Source organism: Eurosta solidaginis, chromosome 4, assembly GCF_040869045.1.
Source record: "Eurosta solidaginis isolate ZX-2024a chromosome 4, ASM4086904v1, whole genome shotgun sequence".
In the NCBI taxonomy this organism is placed as follows: Eukaryota; Metazoa; Arthropoda; class Insecta; order Diptera; family Tephritidae; genus Eurosta; species Eurosta solidaginis.
Window position 1 is genome coordinate 227,352,566 of NC_090322.1, and position 16,577 is coordinate 227,369,142.

General features: G+C 41.3%; 1 protein-coding gene and 1 pseudogene across 1 annotated transcript in view; one reads left to right on the plus strand and one right to left on the minus strand.

Moving 5' to 3' along the window:
• Positions 1-5,182, minus strand: part of LOC137248794 (protein retinal degeneration B-like) — a 110,568-nt gene extending 105,386 nt beyond the window's left edge. Inside the window, exons 1-2 of the mRNA XM_067779696.1 lie at positions 5,065-5,182; positions 905-1,281 (exon numbers count right to left, since the gene is read on the minus strand). Coding sequence (XP_067635797.1) covers positions 905-1,184 — 280 coding nt within the window. The 5' untranslated portion in view covers positions 1,185-1,281; positions 5,065-5,182. The remainder of the gene's footprint in view (positions 1-904; positions 1,282-5,064) is intronic.
• Positions 5,163-16,577, plus strand: part of LOC137251046 (protein retinal degeneration B-like) — a 71,144-nt pseudogene continuing 59,729 nt past the window's right edge.

Genomic DNA, 16,577 nt, shown 5'->3' on the forward strand with positions numbered 1-16,577 from the left:
ATTCCGGAGCACCGGGCATCGTGAATGGACAACTTTGTGCGGTGGGATTATTTTCGAATCATGGGAAGTACGGAAAATTGAAACTTTATGTAAATGCAGCTGAACCAGAAGTTCTGGGTTTCATAAGAGAATTGATGGATAATGAAAAATCTGGATGTTGGTTTTTTTTTTAAATAAATTATAAATTATATTATATAATAAATGAAGATTTAACTTTTTCAATAAGTTTGTCATACGATTTGATTTAATAAAAAAAATAATTAACTTAACTCATTTGTATTTAATGAAGCTAATTTAGCTACACGGTTAAAAGCTTGAGCTTAAATCTTTAACTTTTTTGCACACCAAATAAAATTTGGTTTAAAATTTAGATGGCACTTATTTTCGTGAAGAAAAAATTACAAAAATCTTCTTGTCTGCACAATTGCTTGTGGGGATATATGCTATATATACAACCGATCTCATCCAATTTTACAGACAAAAATATGTGCAATATACGAAAGTATATGGTGAAATTTGAAGCTTGAATCTTATAAATCGAGGAAGATATGACAGAAATTCTCTTTCCTGAAAAATCGGTTTTATGGGGGATATATGCTATAGTGGTCCGATCCGGCCGGTTCCGACAAATGTCTAATCGGACAACCTAAATAAACCCGCTCACCAAGATATCTCAAAAATTGAGGGACTAGTTTGCATATAAACAGACAGACAGACAGACGGAGATGGCTAAATTAATTCAGCTCGTTATCCTTATCATTTCATTATACTAATTGATGGGTATAGCTATTTTCCTTTAAGGACTTACAATTTTGAGATTTGTGACAAAGTTAATATACCATTTTATTTTCATGAAAATTATAAAACTCGTTAACTTACTTGTCACGATTTCATTTTAACTCACCATCTTCAGCATAACTTTCGCTACCCTCAGCACCACACATTTTCTTTGCTAATGCTTGCTGTGTCTGACGCTCAATCTCGTGTATATCGCCAATTGTTAGGCCATACCATTCATCTTGCCACGCCCATGCCTGTCGATGTACACGCACCATAGTTTTTCGTAAAGCTACATCATGTATGAATTTTTCAATCTTTGTTTGCATTCCCCAATAACGGAACTCAACGCGACAAATTTTATAGGCGCACATCAAGGATATATTACGAGCTGTTGTTTCTTGCATTTCACCTAATTAATTTTCTCAGATACAAATAGCTTTGGGTCTTCTTCTTTAACATAGTCACCGCCAAACAATTGATCTTTGACAATGTCAATTAAATCTATGGAGGGGGGAGAAACACAAAAATAAATCTTCAGAAATAGGATAAATTTCTAGCAAAAGTTCTATTGATAATGCTCTAGATCTGGGGTTACTATTCTAATATTCCTATGCTTCTCTTTTCATACGTGCTAAGAATTTGTGTGGATTGCCGCCTTAACCTATATGGAAGGCGAAAGTCTCGCTTGCGATCGGACAGCCAGCTTACCGGGTAATAACCCTCAAACTGAAAAAGGTTCCAGGAGGCAGACGCTACAGAGAGGAGAAGAGCCTGAGATCAAATAAATAAATGCAAGGCGCGATAACCTCCGAAGTGGTTTAAGGCCTAGCTTCCCTTCCAACTTGCGTCGTGCTTCTTTTAATTTTTCGGGTAAGTAGTGTGGGCATGGCAGAGGAATACCAATTGAGAACTTTAATACAGAGAGAGAGAAAATTATTGATAACACATTAATTCCACTAAATTAGGAAACTGTTGAGGGAGGCATTTGGAAGCCAGTAAGAAGTAACAACAATTTCTGCTTGCTCTGAGAAGCAAAAAAGATATCATCTAGGAAGTCCAGCCAGCTGCAAAGATGGGCGAGGTGACGAAGAAATGTCCGACTGTAGCGCTGCTTGTATACAGAAAACCGTATAGGCCAGGGCTCGCTGCAATGTGGAGATCTATAGAGAGAAAGCTGAGATAAATAATCAGTATGAAGCGGGACAAAGTGAACTGGCCCCTAAACTCCATATGAGAGGAAGAAGTGGTGATTAGAAAGCTAGTACCAATTACCCGAAACGCTAAGGAACTGTTCCAGTTGTGTATTGAAGTCGGGCGACATACTGTGCGTGCAGCAGCAGAACCAAAGTAACCAACACGACACTGGAAGACACGTGTCATGCCTCGACCAACAGAGGAGGGTCAGAACGACATCCTCCAAGTCAACAGACCGGCTCCGCCGGATAGTGTATACACGAAGTTTTTCAAATATGTCTCGGAGCATGGGCACTTTTCGTGGTTGTTGTTGATTTAACAGCGCTTCGCCCTGCTTAGTCGATACACTTAATCAGTCCAATAATGGAAATGAAATGTGACGACTTACACAGGCTTATACTGAAATAACAGTCTCTGGTCGGGAAATCACCGAGTCACTCCTATATATAGGGTTTCGTCAGTATGGTCATGTGCAGTATTTTTTGCGCCTTAGAAAGAGAATAGCACGTCAGAAGCAGGGGAGCAGGAAAGAGAAATCGAAACCCTTACATTATCGGTATAGAAGAATGAGGTAGATATAAAGATGGATGTTGAGAGTCCTGCAAGTAAATCTCCAACACAGGAAAGTGGCTTTTATCTAATTCTCCTCAATATTGAGGTGGGTTTCTTCGATATGGCGCTTTTCCAGGAGCCACGGCTTATCTGCGCCCAGTGCATCAAAATTCGATTGACTACGTCAAATCAGGAAAAAAGCTGCAAATGCGATAAGAAAACTTCGAGAATTGGAGAATTAACAGAAATAAAAAACAAACTGCTGATGGACACCATTTGCACGCACCATGGGCACAAACTCTAAAAGCTCCAAAATCTTTACATCGAATAACAGCTTTAAGAGTAGCCTTCGCTTACCGAACCGTTTTGGCACCGACCGTAAACATCCACCTCGATCGCTTATATAAAAAAGGCAGACGGATGAAGAGCGCATGAAAGTTGTAAACCAGGAAAGCTTTAAGTTTGTTTATGTGGATTTAGAACCGGCAGTGGCCTGAAATCATCCCTGTTAATACTTGTTGTTGTTGATGTTGTAGCGATAAGGTTTCGCCCCGCAGGTTTAGGGAAGTGTTATCGATGTGATGGTATTTTGTCGGATACAGATCCGGTATGCTCCGGTAACACAGCACCATTAAGGTGCTAGCCCGACCATATCGGAAGATTTACATTGCCAAACTAAACCTCCAGGCCATCCCTCCCTTCCCACCCCCAATTTCCATGAGGACGACAGGCATACCAACCGCGGGTATATTCTGACCCCATAACCCGCTGGGGGCCCTGTTAATACTCTCAGACCGCTCTTGTGATGACTTATTCCATGTTGTATTCCCTGGCATTGAATTTGACTGTAGTCATGATGTGGTTTGAAATCAAAACTCTTATCTAAGATGAACCTGTTTTGCCTGGGTCATATTTTATCGTGTTAGACAATTGCTACTGGCTTTAAGCCTAATACTTTGTTCACGATGTACCCAAGCCAACATGATGTCACTAGCTGATGAGAGGCTCAATATCCTCACACACTCAAGGAATCATTAAGGCTTTGCCTGAGGGTAGGAAACAATTTTAGTTAAGTGAAATGGGGCTTTCACTTAGTCAAGCAATCTTCTTATTTGCATTGAAATATGCTCGAAAAATTTCTCAGTGTTATAGGTATATTGGATCTTTCTTGCGGTACTGGTTAACGTTACCTTCTCCAAAAGTCTTCCTTAATCCCCAGCGAGTTAGGGGGCTTGGAATATACCCGCGGCAGTTATGCCTATCGTAAGAGGCGACGAATAAACCGCCAAATTGATTTAATGAGTTGTGTAGCGTAACCCTTTTAAGAGGTTGCCAGCGCAATTTATAGCTTCTCCAACCCAATTGACAACCTCAGCTACCCGTGTCGAATCCTGTTTCCTTAATGGTGATAGTTACCGGAATGTACGGGACCTATATCCGGCAAAGGACCATCAACATCGATAACACTGCCCGCAACCTTCAACAACAAAGTATTCTGTATCTACATTAAGCAGGGTGCACGGGCTGCCGGTTCGGTTAAAATCCGTAGGGGTTGGCAAGTACGCAAATATCAAATAATAATAGAGACACATGACAAGCGCTGCAGTTTGACGAAACCTTTCAACACTGCCATTAAATTGCTTAGCTCCCCAGGGCTCGTTTTATATAAGTTACACAGCTGGCTGGTGGGACAATGCTAGGTGGCAAGTGGCATGGCGAAGAGCTATAGTAAAAACAAGTAAGGAGGGCTCAGTTCGGGTGTAACCGAACATTCCATACATTATTACATTAGTATTACATATAAGAGTGAGCTAACTGGCGTGGTCTTTGTTTTACAGGCAGTGCCGCGATTTGGCAACCGATACCTTGGGCAACTTTATGGTCGCATCCACCACAAATACAACAAAAATTTACATCGACTACACGAAATAACTAACATCCACCGGCGATCCAAACAAAACCGTCAACACGAATTTCTTCAGCCGCACACACATTGACAACACAATCACATTCATCGATCCTCTCAAGCATCCACCCACATACACCGGAAATCTATCCACCAAACGCCTTCTACATCCACACATCAATACACTAGCATTCACCTGCAGTCCACTCCAAAATTGGTAACATACTTTTGCACTCACAAATACAAGCTACGCTGGGATCACCAATTATTGCACCGCGTTACACACATTCTGTGCTATGGACCAAATATACTTTTTCGGAAAGGGGAGAAAAAATAAAAATACACGTGTATCGGTGATTTTCATGTACACGTCAGAATTTTTATGTCCGTCTGCCCGCCTGTGTGAAAGATTTTGGATCGATTTTTAACCCTTTTCCGTGATCCAATCGAGCTGAATTTTTGCAGCCAGACTCATGGAAATGTCTGTATCACGTCAAATAAAAAAAAATAGATTTTTATCAATTCTTTTGAATGTTGGCGTTAAGCCACAAAGACAATGCAGCCGTCTCACCCACGTGGAGAAGAAGAAGAAAAATAAAAACACCTAACACCTTAAAGATAGTTACACTCACTGCACTCATTAGGTCTACACGACCATCCGGGCCTCCCTGTGACGCTATATCTCGGGATATTTCACGATTGATAATAATAAGTTACAAATTAACACTGCAAGAATTTACTGCAGTTTCATTTCGTCGGAGCGACTGAATTTAAGTCGGGTTGTTGTTTTGACTTCTCTTTTCTTTGCATGTTGCTTTCGGATGATACCATTGGAGAGAACAAGCGAGGTGAGTTTCAACAGCATCTTTAAAGTATATATATATGTGACTAGTTATGTCGAATAACAATTTTTTACCAATACCATTAACACGCGCTTATACATAAATTAATTCCCACTGAGCGGTGTGACAGTTTTTTTGTTAGATACTCAGCGTAGAGAACTGGGAGTAGGCTCGCAGATATACATATATATACCCGGTAGCGCCTCATTCAAATCGTTTCTTTTTCTTTTTTTTTTATTTTCTTTTTTTTATTATTATTTCATTAGCTTAATGTGAAAATGTGCTAAGTCTACTTTTACGAATTTTGAGGAGACGAAAAAAAAAGAATAATTTTTGAAATAACCTTTTTTTTCAAAATTGTGAATGAGGATACCTTAGTTACAATACTTTGGAGTGTAGAAGCTTTGAAAAAGATTAATAAAAATCATGTATGCTAACTCAGCAGCTATTTTATAACTTAGCACAATTTCCGCACCCAAAAAAAATTTTTTCTCCTGACTTAGCACTTTTTACTCAATATGTTTCCCCATCACTCCTCACTTTTAATGATTGAAGTATAAGACTAAAGCTATATATTTCACAAAAAATACTATTTATTTGTCAAACTATTTCTAACGGTTCTAATCTGGACTCTTTTGCCGGATAGTGCGCAGACAATAATTTATTTTTAAATTCAAACAAATGATGTGTTGTGTCTTATTCCAAAAAGACAACAGCCACATACTTCATCTCCAAACTAAATGCTAAATATCTTAATCGTTGTCAAAAGAGTAAAGACTTGAGTGTAATTTTTAACTCCAAACTCTATTTTTCTAGTACCGTTGAAATTTGTTTATCTTTGCACCGAACGAAAAAACCAGAAATATTGTGTACCCACATGCATTAGAATAAGATACAATAATAAAATGTTTTAAACGAAAATTTCACCAAATATGCGTACAAAATTCAACTCAATTTACAGAACAATAAACTAAATTATCAACAAACAAAACAGAAAATTAACGCAACATTCATTCGATTTCGGGCGTTATAACGTACGCCGGGTATATCTAGTAGTTAATAGTGAACAACGGAAATACTGCTTATAAATTTGCTATAAAATCCAATGTTACTAAGCTCTTGATAGCGCGCCTATAAGTATTCTATACAATTAGGATTAAAAACTTTAGAATTAGTATGTAAACAATGGTGTATAAAAGGAATAGCAATATAAAAGGCAACGCTTAAAGACCAATTGCAAAGCGATCAGCGGGGCATTCGTATAGCTGAATGGATAAAGGCATCTGCCTTTACACTAGTATATAAAGTATGAGTGTTGGAGATTTCGAGTTCAATACTCAGCTTCCGAGAATCTAGCTGATGAAGGAGTGAAATTCAGAAACATGTCCTAGTAACCATCGCCGTTTGTCAACTTTGTAATTTTTCTCTAATATCAATAGCATCATACATAATCTGCCTCTAAGAAAACAATTTTTTTTTATTTCTTGATTTTTCTTTAATTTATTGTATTTCTTTTCTCCACAAATACTTTTTTCATACATACATATATAAGTAACAGTTAACAAATAATATAAATTTTAAATAGTAAACGTATTCATATAATATATATGTAAGTATATCTAGGTATGTATGTATGTAGGTATATAATTAGAATTGCTTACGCATATTTGTTTCGATTTCAAACGCGAAATTATTTTTGCGTATAGCAAGTACCACGAAGTAACAGTTTCACACTTTTAAAATTTTAACAAATAACTTGGGTTTTATTAATTAACTAACACTTTTTACATACATACTTATATGGCGAACATATTTATATTTGTATGCTTATTAGGGTGTTTTAGGTGACATATTTTATTTTTGTTCGTCTTATGTGAAAATTTTGATTATAATATAAAACTCATATATTATGACATTTTAAAAAAATATCAAGTTTTGTTCATTAAAAAATGCGTTTTTGCATGCCTTTCTTATATTGAATTTTTTTATATTTTTTTCTAAATAACAAAGGGTTTTGTGATTTGGTATAGCTGCATGGCTGCAGCGTTTTGTTTTGAAAATCTGTATATGGAGTTGTATTGTATATGAAAATATTTAGTTTTTAATTAGTTTTTATGTGGCTTTACGCTTCTACATACATATATACTTCTTAGTTTTTTTATTATCCATTTAAACTTGCTACTTTTCTTTTCAATGAGTATATTTTCATGAAAATGTATGCATTTTTCTATGTATTTCATTATGTTTATGAGTTCGAATATATCTTTAATATCTTCGTACATATTTGACTTTTGTAAATATTCAACAGCTTGTTTTTTTCGAGTCCATAACAATTGGTTTTTAAGTTTGTTTTGTACATACTTTAAGTTTGATTCATTTATTACGCAAAAGATCAAAGTATGCCCTTTCAAATTACACTAAAAAATGCCGAAATACTACAATTAATTTTTTTAAGAATATAAAGCAGAGTAGATAGAAAGAAGTGGCAATTTTTATCAAACTTGGTCATTGAAATTCATCTTTTTTACTTTCGATATATGTTCGATATAAAGAATTTTTTAAGTGAAACCATTATGAAATGCATATACAGGTGTTCTCAACACGTTGACTTTTTTCCTTATTCTGCCAAATTCGGCATCCATATTTTAGAGGGTTATCTATCATGCAGAACTGTCTTTCAGTTCTACTACGATCGGATTAGATTTTACTATACGTTTAGAAATATAATAACTATATAAGCACCTACTAGAATTGTTTAGCCAAAAAGATTAACTTAATTTTGTGTTCCAATATAGAAAAAATTTTGCAGAAAACTAATTTTTGTGGAATTTTCTAGAGAAATAAAGCAATCGAAGTTCAATACTTTTGTAATACAATTAAATACTGGAAAATACAGCTACCAAAAAGTGAGGTTATGTCGCTGGCATGACCTCTATTATTATATAATGACTGAAAAACAGTTCCGAGATATAACCGTTCTCTCTTCTCGTCGGCCATGATTTATTTTTTGAAGTTTTCCGCAATTTATTTTTTAAAAATCAATATCCAAACCAAGGCGAATCCATACCAGGTGGTGGCAAAGCGAATTCAACCAACTCGCCGTGCAAAAGAATGTCAAGTCAAAGGAACATTTTATTTGATTTCGATTAACGCACATATTAAAGTACATACAAGGCGCTGTGTGGACAATAATCAAGAAAAAGCAATAAGCTCTTGGGATAACAACACTTGGTACTGGATTCGCCTTGGTCCAACCAAGGTAAAACAAAGAAATACACAAAATAAAATATTCAAATTTGTTTGTACCTTGCACATGTCTTTATCGTGATGCAAACCAAATTTAAAAAACGTTTTCAGAAAAATTCGAAAATTCGTGAAAATTTACTCAACTTTCGAACTTCGTATTTGGAGTTCCCTGAAAGTTTCGTAGAACAATACATTTTAGTGTATCAAAGTAAGCGTTGTAGGTAGGTCTCTTAAAATTTGCATTGATTTTTTTTTTTTTTTCAAAAGATGTTTCAGATTTTCGTCCATATAAAAAAATATTTCACACTTTGTATGGTGGAGAATTTAAAACACCATCCGGAATGGAATTGTCAAAAATCATTACACGTTTTTAGAGACATATAAGATATTGCATCCGTCGTGTTGTGATGGTAGCGTGCACCGTCTACGGTTGCAGTTCGGAGTCGGCATAAAACATGTACATAGGTCCCGTCCTGCCAATTTGTAGAGAATATTAAAAAAGGAGCACGACGAAAATTAGAAGAGAAGCTCGGCCTGAATTGAAGAAATTTGATAACCATTACAACTGCTATTTTTTTGTTAGAAAAATGAAAAAGGTTTTTCTTCAAACAAAAAAACAAAAAAAAAAAAAAAAAAACAAGTAAGGAAGGCTAAGTTCGGGTGTAACTCAACTGAGTATGTTGAGAGCTATGGAGACAAAATAAGGGAAAATCACCATGTAGGAAAATGAACCTAGGGTAACCCTGGAATGTGTTTCTTTGACATGTGTATCAAATGGAAGGTATTAAAGAGTATTTTAAGAGGGAGTGGGTAATAGTTTTATAGGTGAACGCCATTTAGGGATATCGCCATAAAGGTGGACCAGGGCTGACCCTAGAATTTGTTCGTACGATATGGGTATCAAACGAAAGGTGTTAATACGTGTTTTAAAAGGGAGTGTGCCTTAGTTCTATTGGTGGACACCTTTTCGGGATATCGCCATAAACGTGGACCAGGGGTGACTCTAGAATGCGTTTGTACAATATGGGTATCAAACGAAAGGTGATAATGAGTATTTTAAAAGGGAGTGGGCCTTAGTTCTATAGGTGGATTCTTTCTCGATATATCGCCATAAAGGTGGACCAGGCATGACTCTAGAATTTGTTTGTACGATATGGGTATCAAATGAAAGGTACTAAAGAGTATTTTAAGAGGAAGTGGGCCATAGTTCTATAGATGGACGCCATTTAGGGATATCGCCATAAAGGTGGCCCAGGCCTGACTCTAGAATTTGTTCGTACGATATGGGTATCAAATGGAAGGTGTTAATGAGTATTTTAAGAGGGCGTGGGCCTTAGTTCTATATGTAGACACCTTTTCGAGATATCGCCATAAAGGTGGACCAGGGGTGACTCTAGAATTTGTTTGTACTATATGGGTATCAAATGAAAGGTGTTAATGAGTATTTTAAAAGGGAGTGGGCCATAGTTCTATAGGTGGACGCCTTTTCGGAATATCGTTATAAAAGTGGACCAGGGTTGACTCTAGAATGCGTTTGTACAATATGGGTATCAAACGAAAGGTGTTAATACGTGTTTTAAAAGGGAGTGCGCCTTAGTTCTATAGGTGGACGCCTTTTCAAGATATAGCCATAAAGGTGGACCAGGGGTGACTCTAGAATTTGTTTGTACTATATGGGTATCAAATGAGAGGTGTTAATGAGTATTTTAAAAGGGAGTGGGCCATAGTTCTATAGGTGGACGCCTTTTCGGAATATCGTTATAAAAGTGGACCAGGGTTGACTCTAGAATGCGTTTGTACAATATGGGTATCAAACAAAAGGTGTTAATACGTGTTTTAAAAGGGAGTGCGCCTTAGTTCTATAGGTGGACGCCTTTTCGAGATATCGCCATAAAGGTGGACCAGGGGTGACTCTAGAATGTGCTTGTACGATATGGGCATCAAATGAAAGGTGTTAATGAGTATTTTAAAAGGGAGTGATCCTTAGTTCCATAGGTGGACGCCGTTTCCAGATATCGCCATAAAGGTGGACAAGGGGTGACTCTAGAATTTGTTTGTACTATATGGGTATCAAATGAAAGTTGTTAATGATAATTTTAAAAGGGAGTGGGCCTAAGTTCTATAGGTGGACGCCTTTTCGAGATATCGCCATAAAGGTGGACCAGGGGTGACTCTAGAATTTATTTTGTACGATATGATTATCAAATGGAAGGTGTTAATGAGTATTTTAAGAGGGCGTGGGCCTTAGTTCTATATGTGGACGCCTTTTCGGAATATCGTTATAAAAGTGGACCAGGGTTGACTCTAGAATGCGTTTGTACAATATGGGTATCAAACGAAAGGTGTTAATACGTGTTTTAAAAGGGAGTGCGCCTTAGTTCTATAGGTGGACGCCTTTTCGAGATATCGCCATAAAGGTGGGCCAGGGGTGACTCTAGAATGTGCTTGTACGATATGGGCATCAAATGAAAGGTGTTAATGAGTATTTTAAAAGGGAGTGATCCTTAGTTCCATAGGTGGACGCCGTTTCCAGATATCGCCATAAAGGTGGACAAGGGGTGACTCTAGAATTTGTTTGTACTATATGGGTATCAAATGAAAGGTGTTAATGATAATTTTAAAAGGGAGTGGGCTTAAGTTCTATAGGTGGACACCTTTTCGAGATATCGCCATAAAGGTGGACCAGGGGTGACTCTAGAATTTGTTTGTACTATATGGGTATCAAATGAAAGGTGTTAATGAGTATTTTAAAAGGGAGTGGGCCATAGTTCTATAGGTGGACGCCTTTTCGGAATATCGTTATAAAAGTGGACCAGGGTTGACTCTAGAATGCGTTTGTACAATATGGGTATCAAACGAAAGGTGTTAATACGTGTTTTAAAAGGGAGTGCGCCTTGGTTCTATAGGTGGACGCCTTTTCAAGATATAGCCATAAAGGTGGACCAGGGGTGACTCTAGAATTTGTTTGTACGATATGGGTATCAAATGAAAGGTGTTAATGAGTACTTTAAAAGGGAGTGGGCCTTAGTTCTATAGGTGGATGCCTTTTCGAGATATCGCCATAAAGGTGGGCCAGGGGTGACTCTAGAATTTTTTTGTACGATATGGGTATCAAATGAAAGGTGTTAATGAGTATTTTAAAAAGGAGTGGGCCTTAGTTCTATATTTGGACGCCTTTTCGAGATATCGCCATAAACGTGGACCAGGGGTGACTCTAGAATGTGTTTGTACGATATGGGTATCAAAATAAAGGTATTAATGAGGGTTTTAAAAGGGAGTGGGCTTTAGTTATATATGTGAAGGCGTTTTCGAGATATCGACCAAAATGTGGACTAGGGTGATCCAGAACATCATCTGTTGGGTACCGCTAATTTATTTATATATGTAATACCACGAACAATATTCCTTCCAAGATTCCAAGGACTTTTGATTTCGCCCTGCAAAGACTTCGCCAGCAAGGGCACTACCACAGTAACGCGCACCCGCGAACAGGCAGCGTCCGCTCGCCTGCTCCGACAGTAACAGTGCCACAAACAGCGCTACGCAAGCATATACGTTGGCCGCAGCTACACTACGCAAACTAACAACGTTAGCCGCAACAGCATCATAGCTAATATATACGCTGGCCATACCATTACGCCAATCTACTACGATGGCCGCAACAGCACCATAGCTAATACACTACGTTGGCTTCAGTACTGCGCCGATCTACTACGCTGACCACGACAGCGCCCCGATAATATGCTGCGCTGACACAGCAAAGTTACGCAAACCTACTACGTCAACTGTACCAGAGTCACCCTCGTGCCGAAGCACGGATCTGTGGTCGTGACCAGAGCTACTTGTGGAGCGTCCCTTGAAGTTGTCGGTTCTACCATGCGGACAGGTCGCTCCACAGGAGTGAGTCGTGGCCTCAAGTGGTGAATGTGTCGGTTATACCACCAAACACCGCTTGAGACTTCGCCAGCAACGGCACTACCACAGTAACGCGCACCCGTGAACAGGCAGCGTCCGCCCGCCTGCTCTGACAGTAACAGTGCCACAAACAGCGCTACGCAAGCATATACGTTGGCCGCAGCTACACTACGCAAACTAACAAGGTTAGCCGCAACAGCATCATAGCTAATATATACGCTGGCCATACCATTACGCCAATCTACTACGCTGGCCGCAACAGCACCATAGCTAATACACTACGTTGGCTTCAGTACTGCGCCGATCTACTACGCTGACCACGACAGCGCCCCGATAATATGCTGCGCTGACACAGCAAAGTTACGCAAACCTACTACGTCAACTGTACCAGAGTCACCCTCGTGCCGAAGCACGGATCTGTGGTCGTGACCAGAGCTACTTGTGGAGCGTCCCTTGAAGTTGTCGGTTCTACCATGCGGACAGGTTGCTTCACAGGAGTGAGTCGTGGCCTCAAGTGGTGAATGTGTCGGTTATACCATCAAACACCGCTTGAGACCTCGTGAGCAACGGCACCACCACAGTGACGCGCCCCGCGAGCAGGTGACATTCGCCAGCCAAACTATCACGCTGGTCACAATCGCAAACATACTACGTTGGCCATAGCATTACGCCAATCCACTACACCGGCCACAATCGCGCACACACTACGTCGGCCACAGCAGTACGCCAGCCACTACGCTGACCGCGACGGCACCACGCTAACATATTACGTGGACCACATCACTACGCAAACATACGACGTTGGCCACAGCATTGCGCCAACCCACTACGCTGACCGCAAGCGCCAACATACGACGCGGCCACAACAGCGCTACGCAAGCACATTATGTTGGTCACCGCACCACGCTGGCCACAACAGCACTACGCACACATACTACGGTGACCACAGCAGAGTCACGCAAATACACGACGTCAACCACACTAGGGTCGCGTACATACACGCCAACGTAAGGCGTCACCGAAACACGTTTTACACGCACTCAGGCAACGACCAGCCGAGCGTCCTAACGGGACGTTCCTAACGGGACACGCACGCCGACGCAGGGCGTCACAAAACACATTTACATACATACACTTACATACATCACACAAGCAACGACCATCGAGGCGTCATAACGGGACACGAGTACCGTTGACCCACCACGCAGTATAGAGCAAGCATACAGTGAAACGAAAACAACAAATATTTCTTCTTTTGATTACGTAAAATTTTTCATTTTAATTATAGTGGACATACATATATAGAATTAGAGAAATAAAGTGAATTTATATGAAAACGATTTGCACGGTGTCCCAAATTTACAAATCTATTGTAAGCGTACCTTGGACACGGCGAGTATATCCCTGGCACTTATTGAAGAAGCGCCGGGACGGAAAAAGCTTCGTTACAAATGGCGCCCGAGCAGGGACCCTGCAAATCGTTACCACGTCAGAAGGAACATTTCTGACGAGAAACCTAAATGGTCGACCAGATCGATACCACGTGGTTAGACACAATTTCAAAGGAGCAGCTGATATCCATCATACAGGAATTGGGTATTGAGCAGACAGGTACCACCCGAGAAATCCGAAAGCGCATAGCAGCACTGGCCTCAAAGGCAAATACGGACTCGGAAATCCACGAAAAATGTAGGGATAAACAAGCCACCTACAAGGAAACTACGCACATGAGCGACGTAAATGAGGTTAAGACACCGACTCCGTCGAACGGAGGAGGCACACCGAAGGTCGCCATTACAACAGTAGAACAAACTCAATTCGCCTTTCCTCCTAGGAATACAGTATCCGCACAACAGTACTTACCATCAGGAATAGCGGTACCACCCAACGGTACATCTCAGGCACCTCCCAGGAGTACAGTACCCACACAACAGCACGTACCATCCGAAATTACGGCATCATCAACCGGCACATCTCAACCCACGCAACCGTACTTACCAGGGGGAATGACGGCACCAGCCATGAACTATACATGCCAGGTAACTCAAGCACCGACCGTGGTGTTCGCGCCCATCATCGACCAGGTAAGAAAGTGGTCCGTAAAGTATGAAGGTGGACGGGACCCGTTAGCGTTCATCGAACGGATAGAGGAGTTAGCCGAAGTATATGCGCTAAACGTGGACCTCCTGCCAAAAACCATGCCCGAGCTACTAGGGGGCGCCGCGCTACAATGGTACCGCAATAACAATGCGCACTGGGGAGAGTGGACAAGCTTCAAAAAGGATTTTTTACGTTTCTTCCTACCAGTCAGGTACTTCGAGCGGCTCGACGACGACATACGCCAACGAAGGCAACACAACAAGGAGAGTTATAAGGACTACGTACTAGGAATCCAGAGCTTGATGAGACACGCAGGGTACACCAGCGAACAGAGGCTGGAACGAATCTTCCGTAACAGCCACCCCGATTACCAACTTTACATCCGTCGGAGGGACTTCACTAATCTCGCAGAGCTCCTGATACTTGCCGAAGAATACGAGAACATACGCGAGGACTATCGAAGATAATCAGGCGGACATCATCGCGAAGTTACGCGACACATCGCCAGTGACACAACCCGGGTGTCACCATCAAAACCTGCAACACAACCACCACCACCACCGAACCTAACGAACCGCTCGCCTTCAGGCAATCAGATATACGACCCCAACGGCGTATGCAGGAGATGCGGCGAACGAGGACATGACACCAATAGGTGCCGAAACCCACAGAAAATTTTTTGCTGGGAATGTGGCCGCAACAATATACGAACCATCGAATGCTGCCGCCGACGTCAGGGAAACGACAGAGGGCTCCACGAAGAAGAAGGCGCCGTGAGCCCAAGGGACCTAGCGCCGAAACGGCAGTAACGATACCCAAGGAACCCAGCGCTGAAACGGCAGTAACAATGTACCAAGAGCATGGTCGCCTCTACGCCGTAGACAAGCTCGGCGCGGAATCAGCCGAGGCGGTCATCGACACAGGGGCATCAAGAAGTTTCGTCTCGAGCAGCTTAGCAGAACGTGTGGTGAACTCGTGAAGCGGAGAAATGTTGAGAGTGGCCATCAAAATAACAATGGCAAACGGGACTAGCACTACCATCTTCGACGCCATAAGGACTGAGGTACGCCTCGGAGAAGCGTCACTCCACACAGTTTTACACGTCATGCCCGGAGCGATCGACGACATCATACTGGGCCTAGATACGCTAGGAAGCATGGGAGCCACCACATCATGTGGAGAAGGCCACCTCGTGCTAACCAGACCCCTCGCCGAATCCTGGAGCCGCGCCAGAAACTATTCAGAGAACAACACCAGCAAGAACGAATATCGCCAGGTACGACAGCCCTGGGACTATTCCAAGTTCAATATCATCAAGAAAGGATATCGCCAGGTACGACAGCCCTGGGACTATTCAAAGTACACCATCAGCCAGAACGGATATGGCCAGGTACGACAGCCCTGGGACTATTCAAAATTCAACATCATCAAGAACGGATATCGCCAGGTACGACACCCCGGGGACTAATCAGAGTATAACACGAGCGAGAAAGGGTAACGCCAGGTACGACACCCCTGGAGCCCCATGTGGAACCATTCAGAGTGTAACAGCACCGAGCAGTAGTAACTTCAAGCACGACGGCATTATGCAAAACAACGACGACGACATACAAGAAGAAGCGGAACGAGTGCGCGGTTTTCTGGCAAAGGAACTCCGAAAATTCGAGAGCATGAGTGGAGTGACGACAACAGCCGAGCACAAGATTGTCCTGACGGACGAACGCCCCATCAAGCAACGTTATTTCCCACGCAACCCAGTCATGCAGACAATCATCGACAGCGAAGTTGACGAATTGCTCCAGAAAGGATGCATCGAGCCATCCTGTAGCCCACACAGCGCACCGATCGTACTGGCCAAGAAGAAAAACGGGAAGTGAAGGTTTTGCGTGGACTACCGGCAGCTCAACGCCCGATCCGTACCCGACGCATACTCCTTACCCAGAATACAACACATTCTGGACAAACTACGACGAGCGAAGTACATCAGCAGCTTGGACTTGAAGAACGGCTACTGGCAAATACCACTGGAGCCCAAGAGCCGG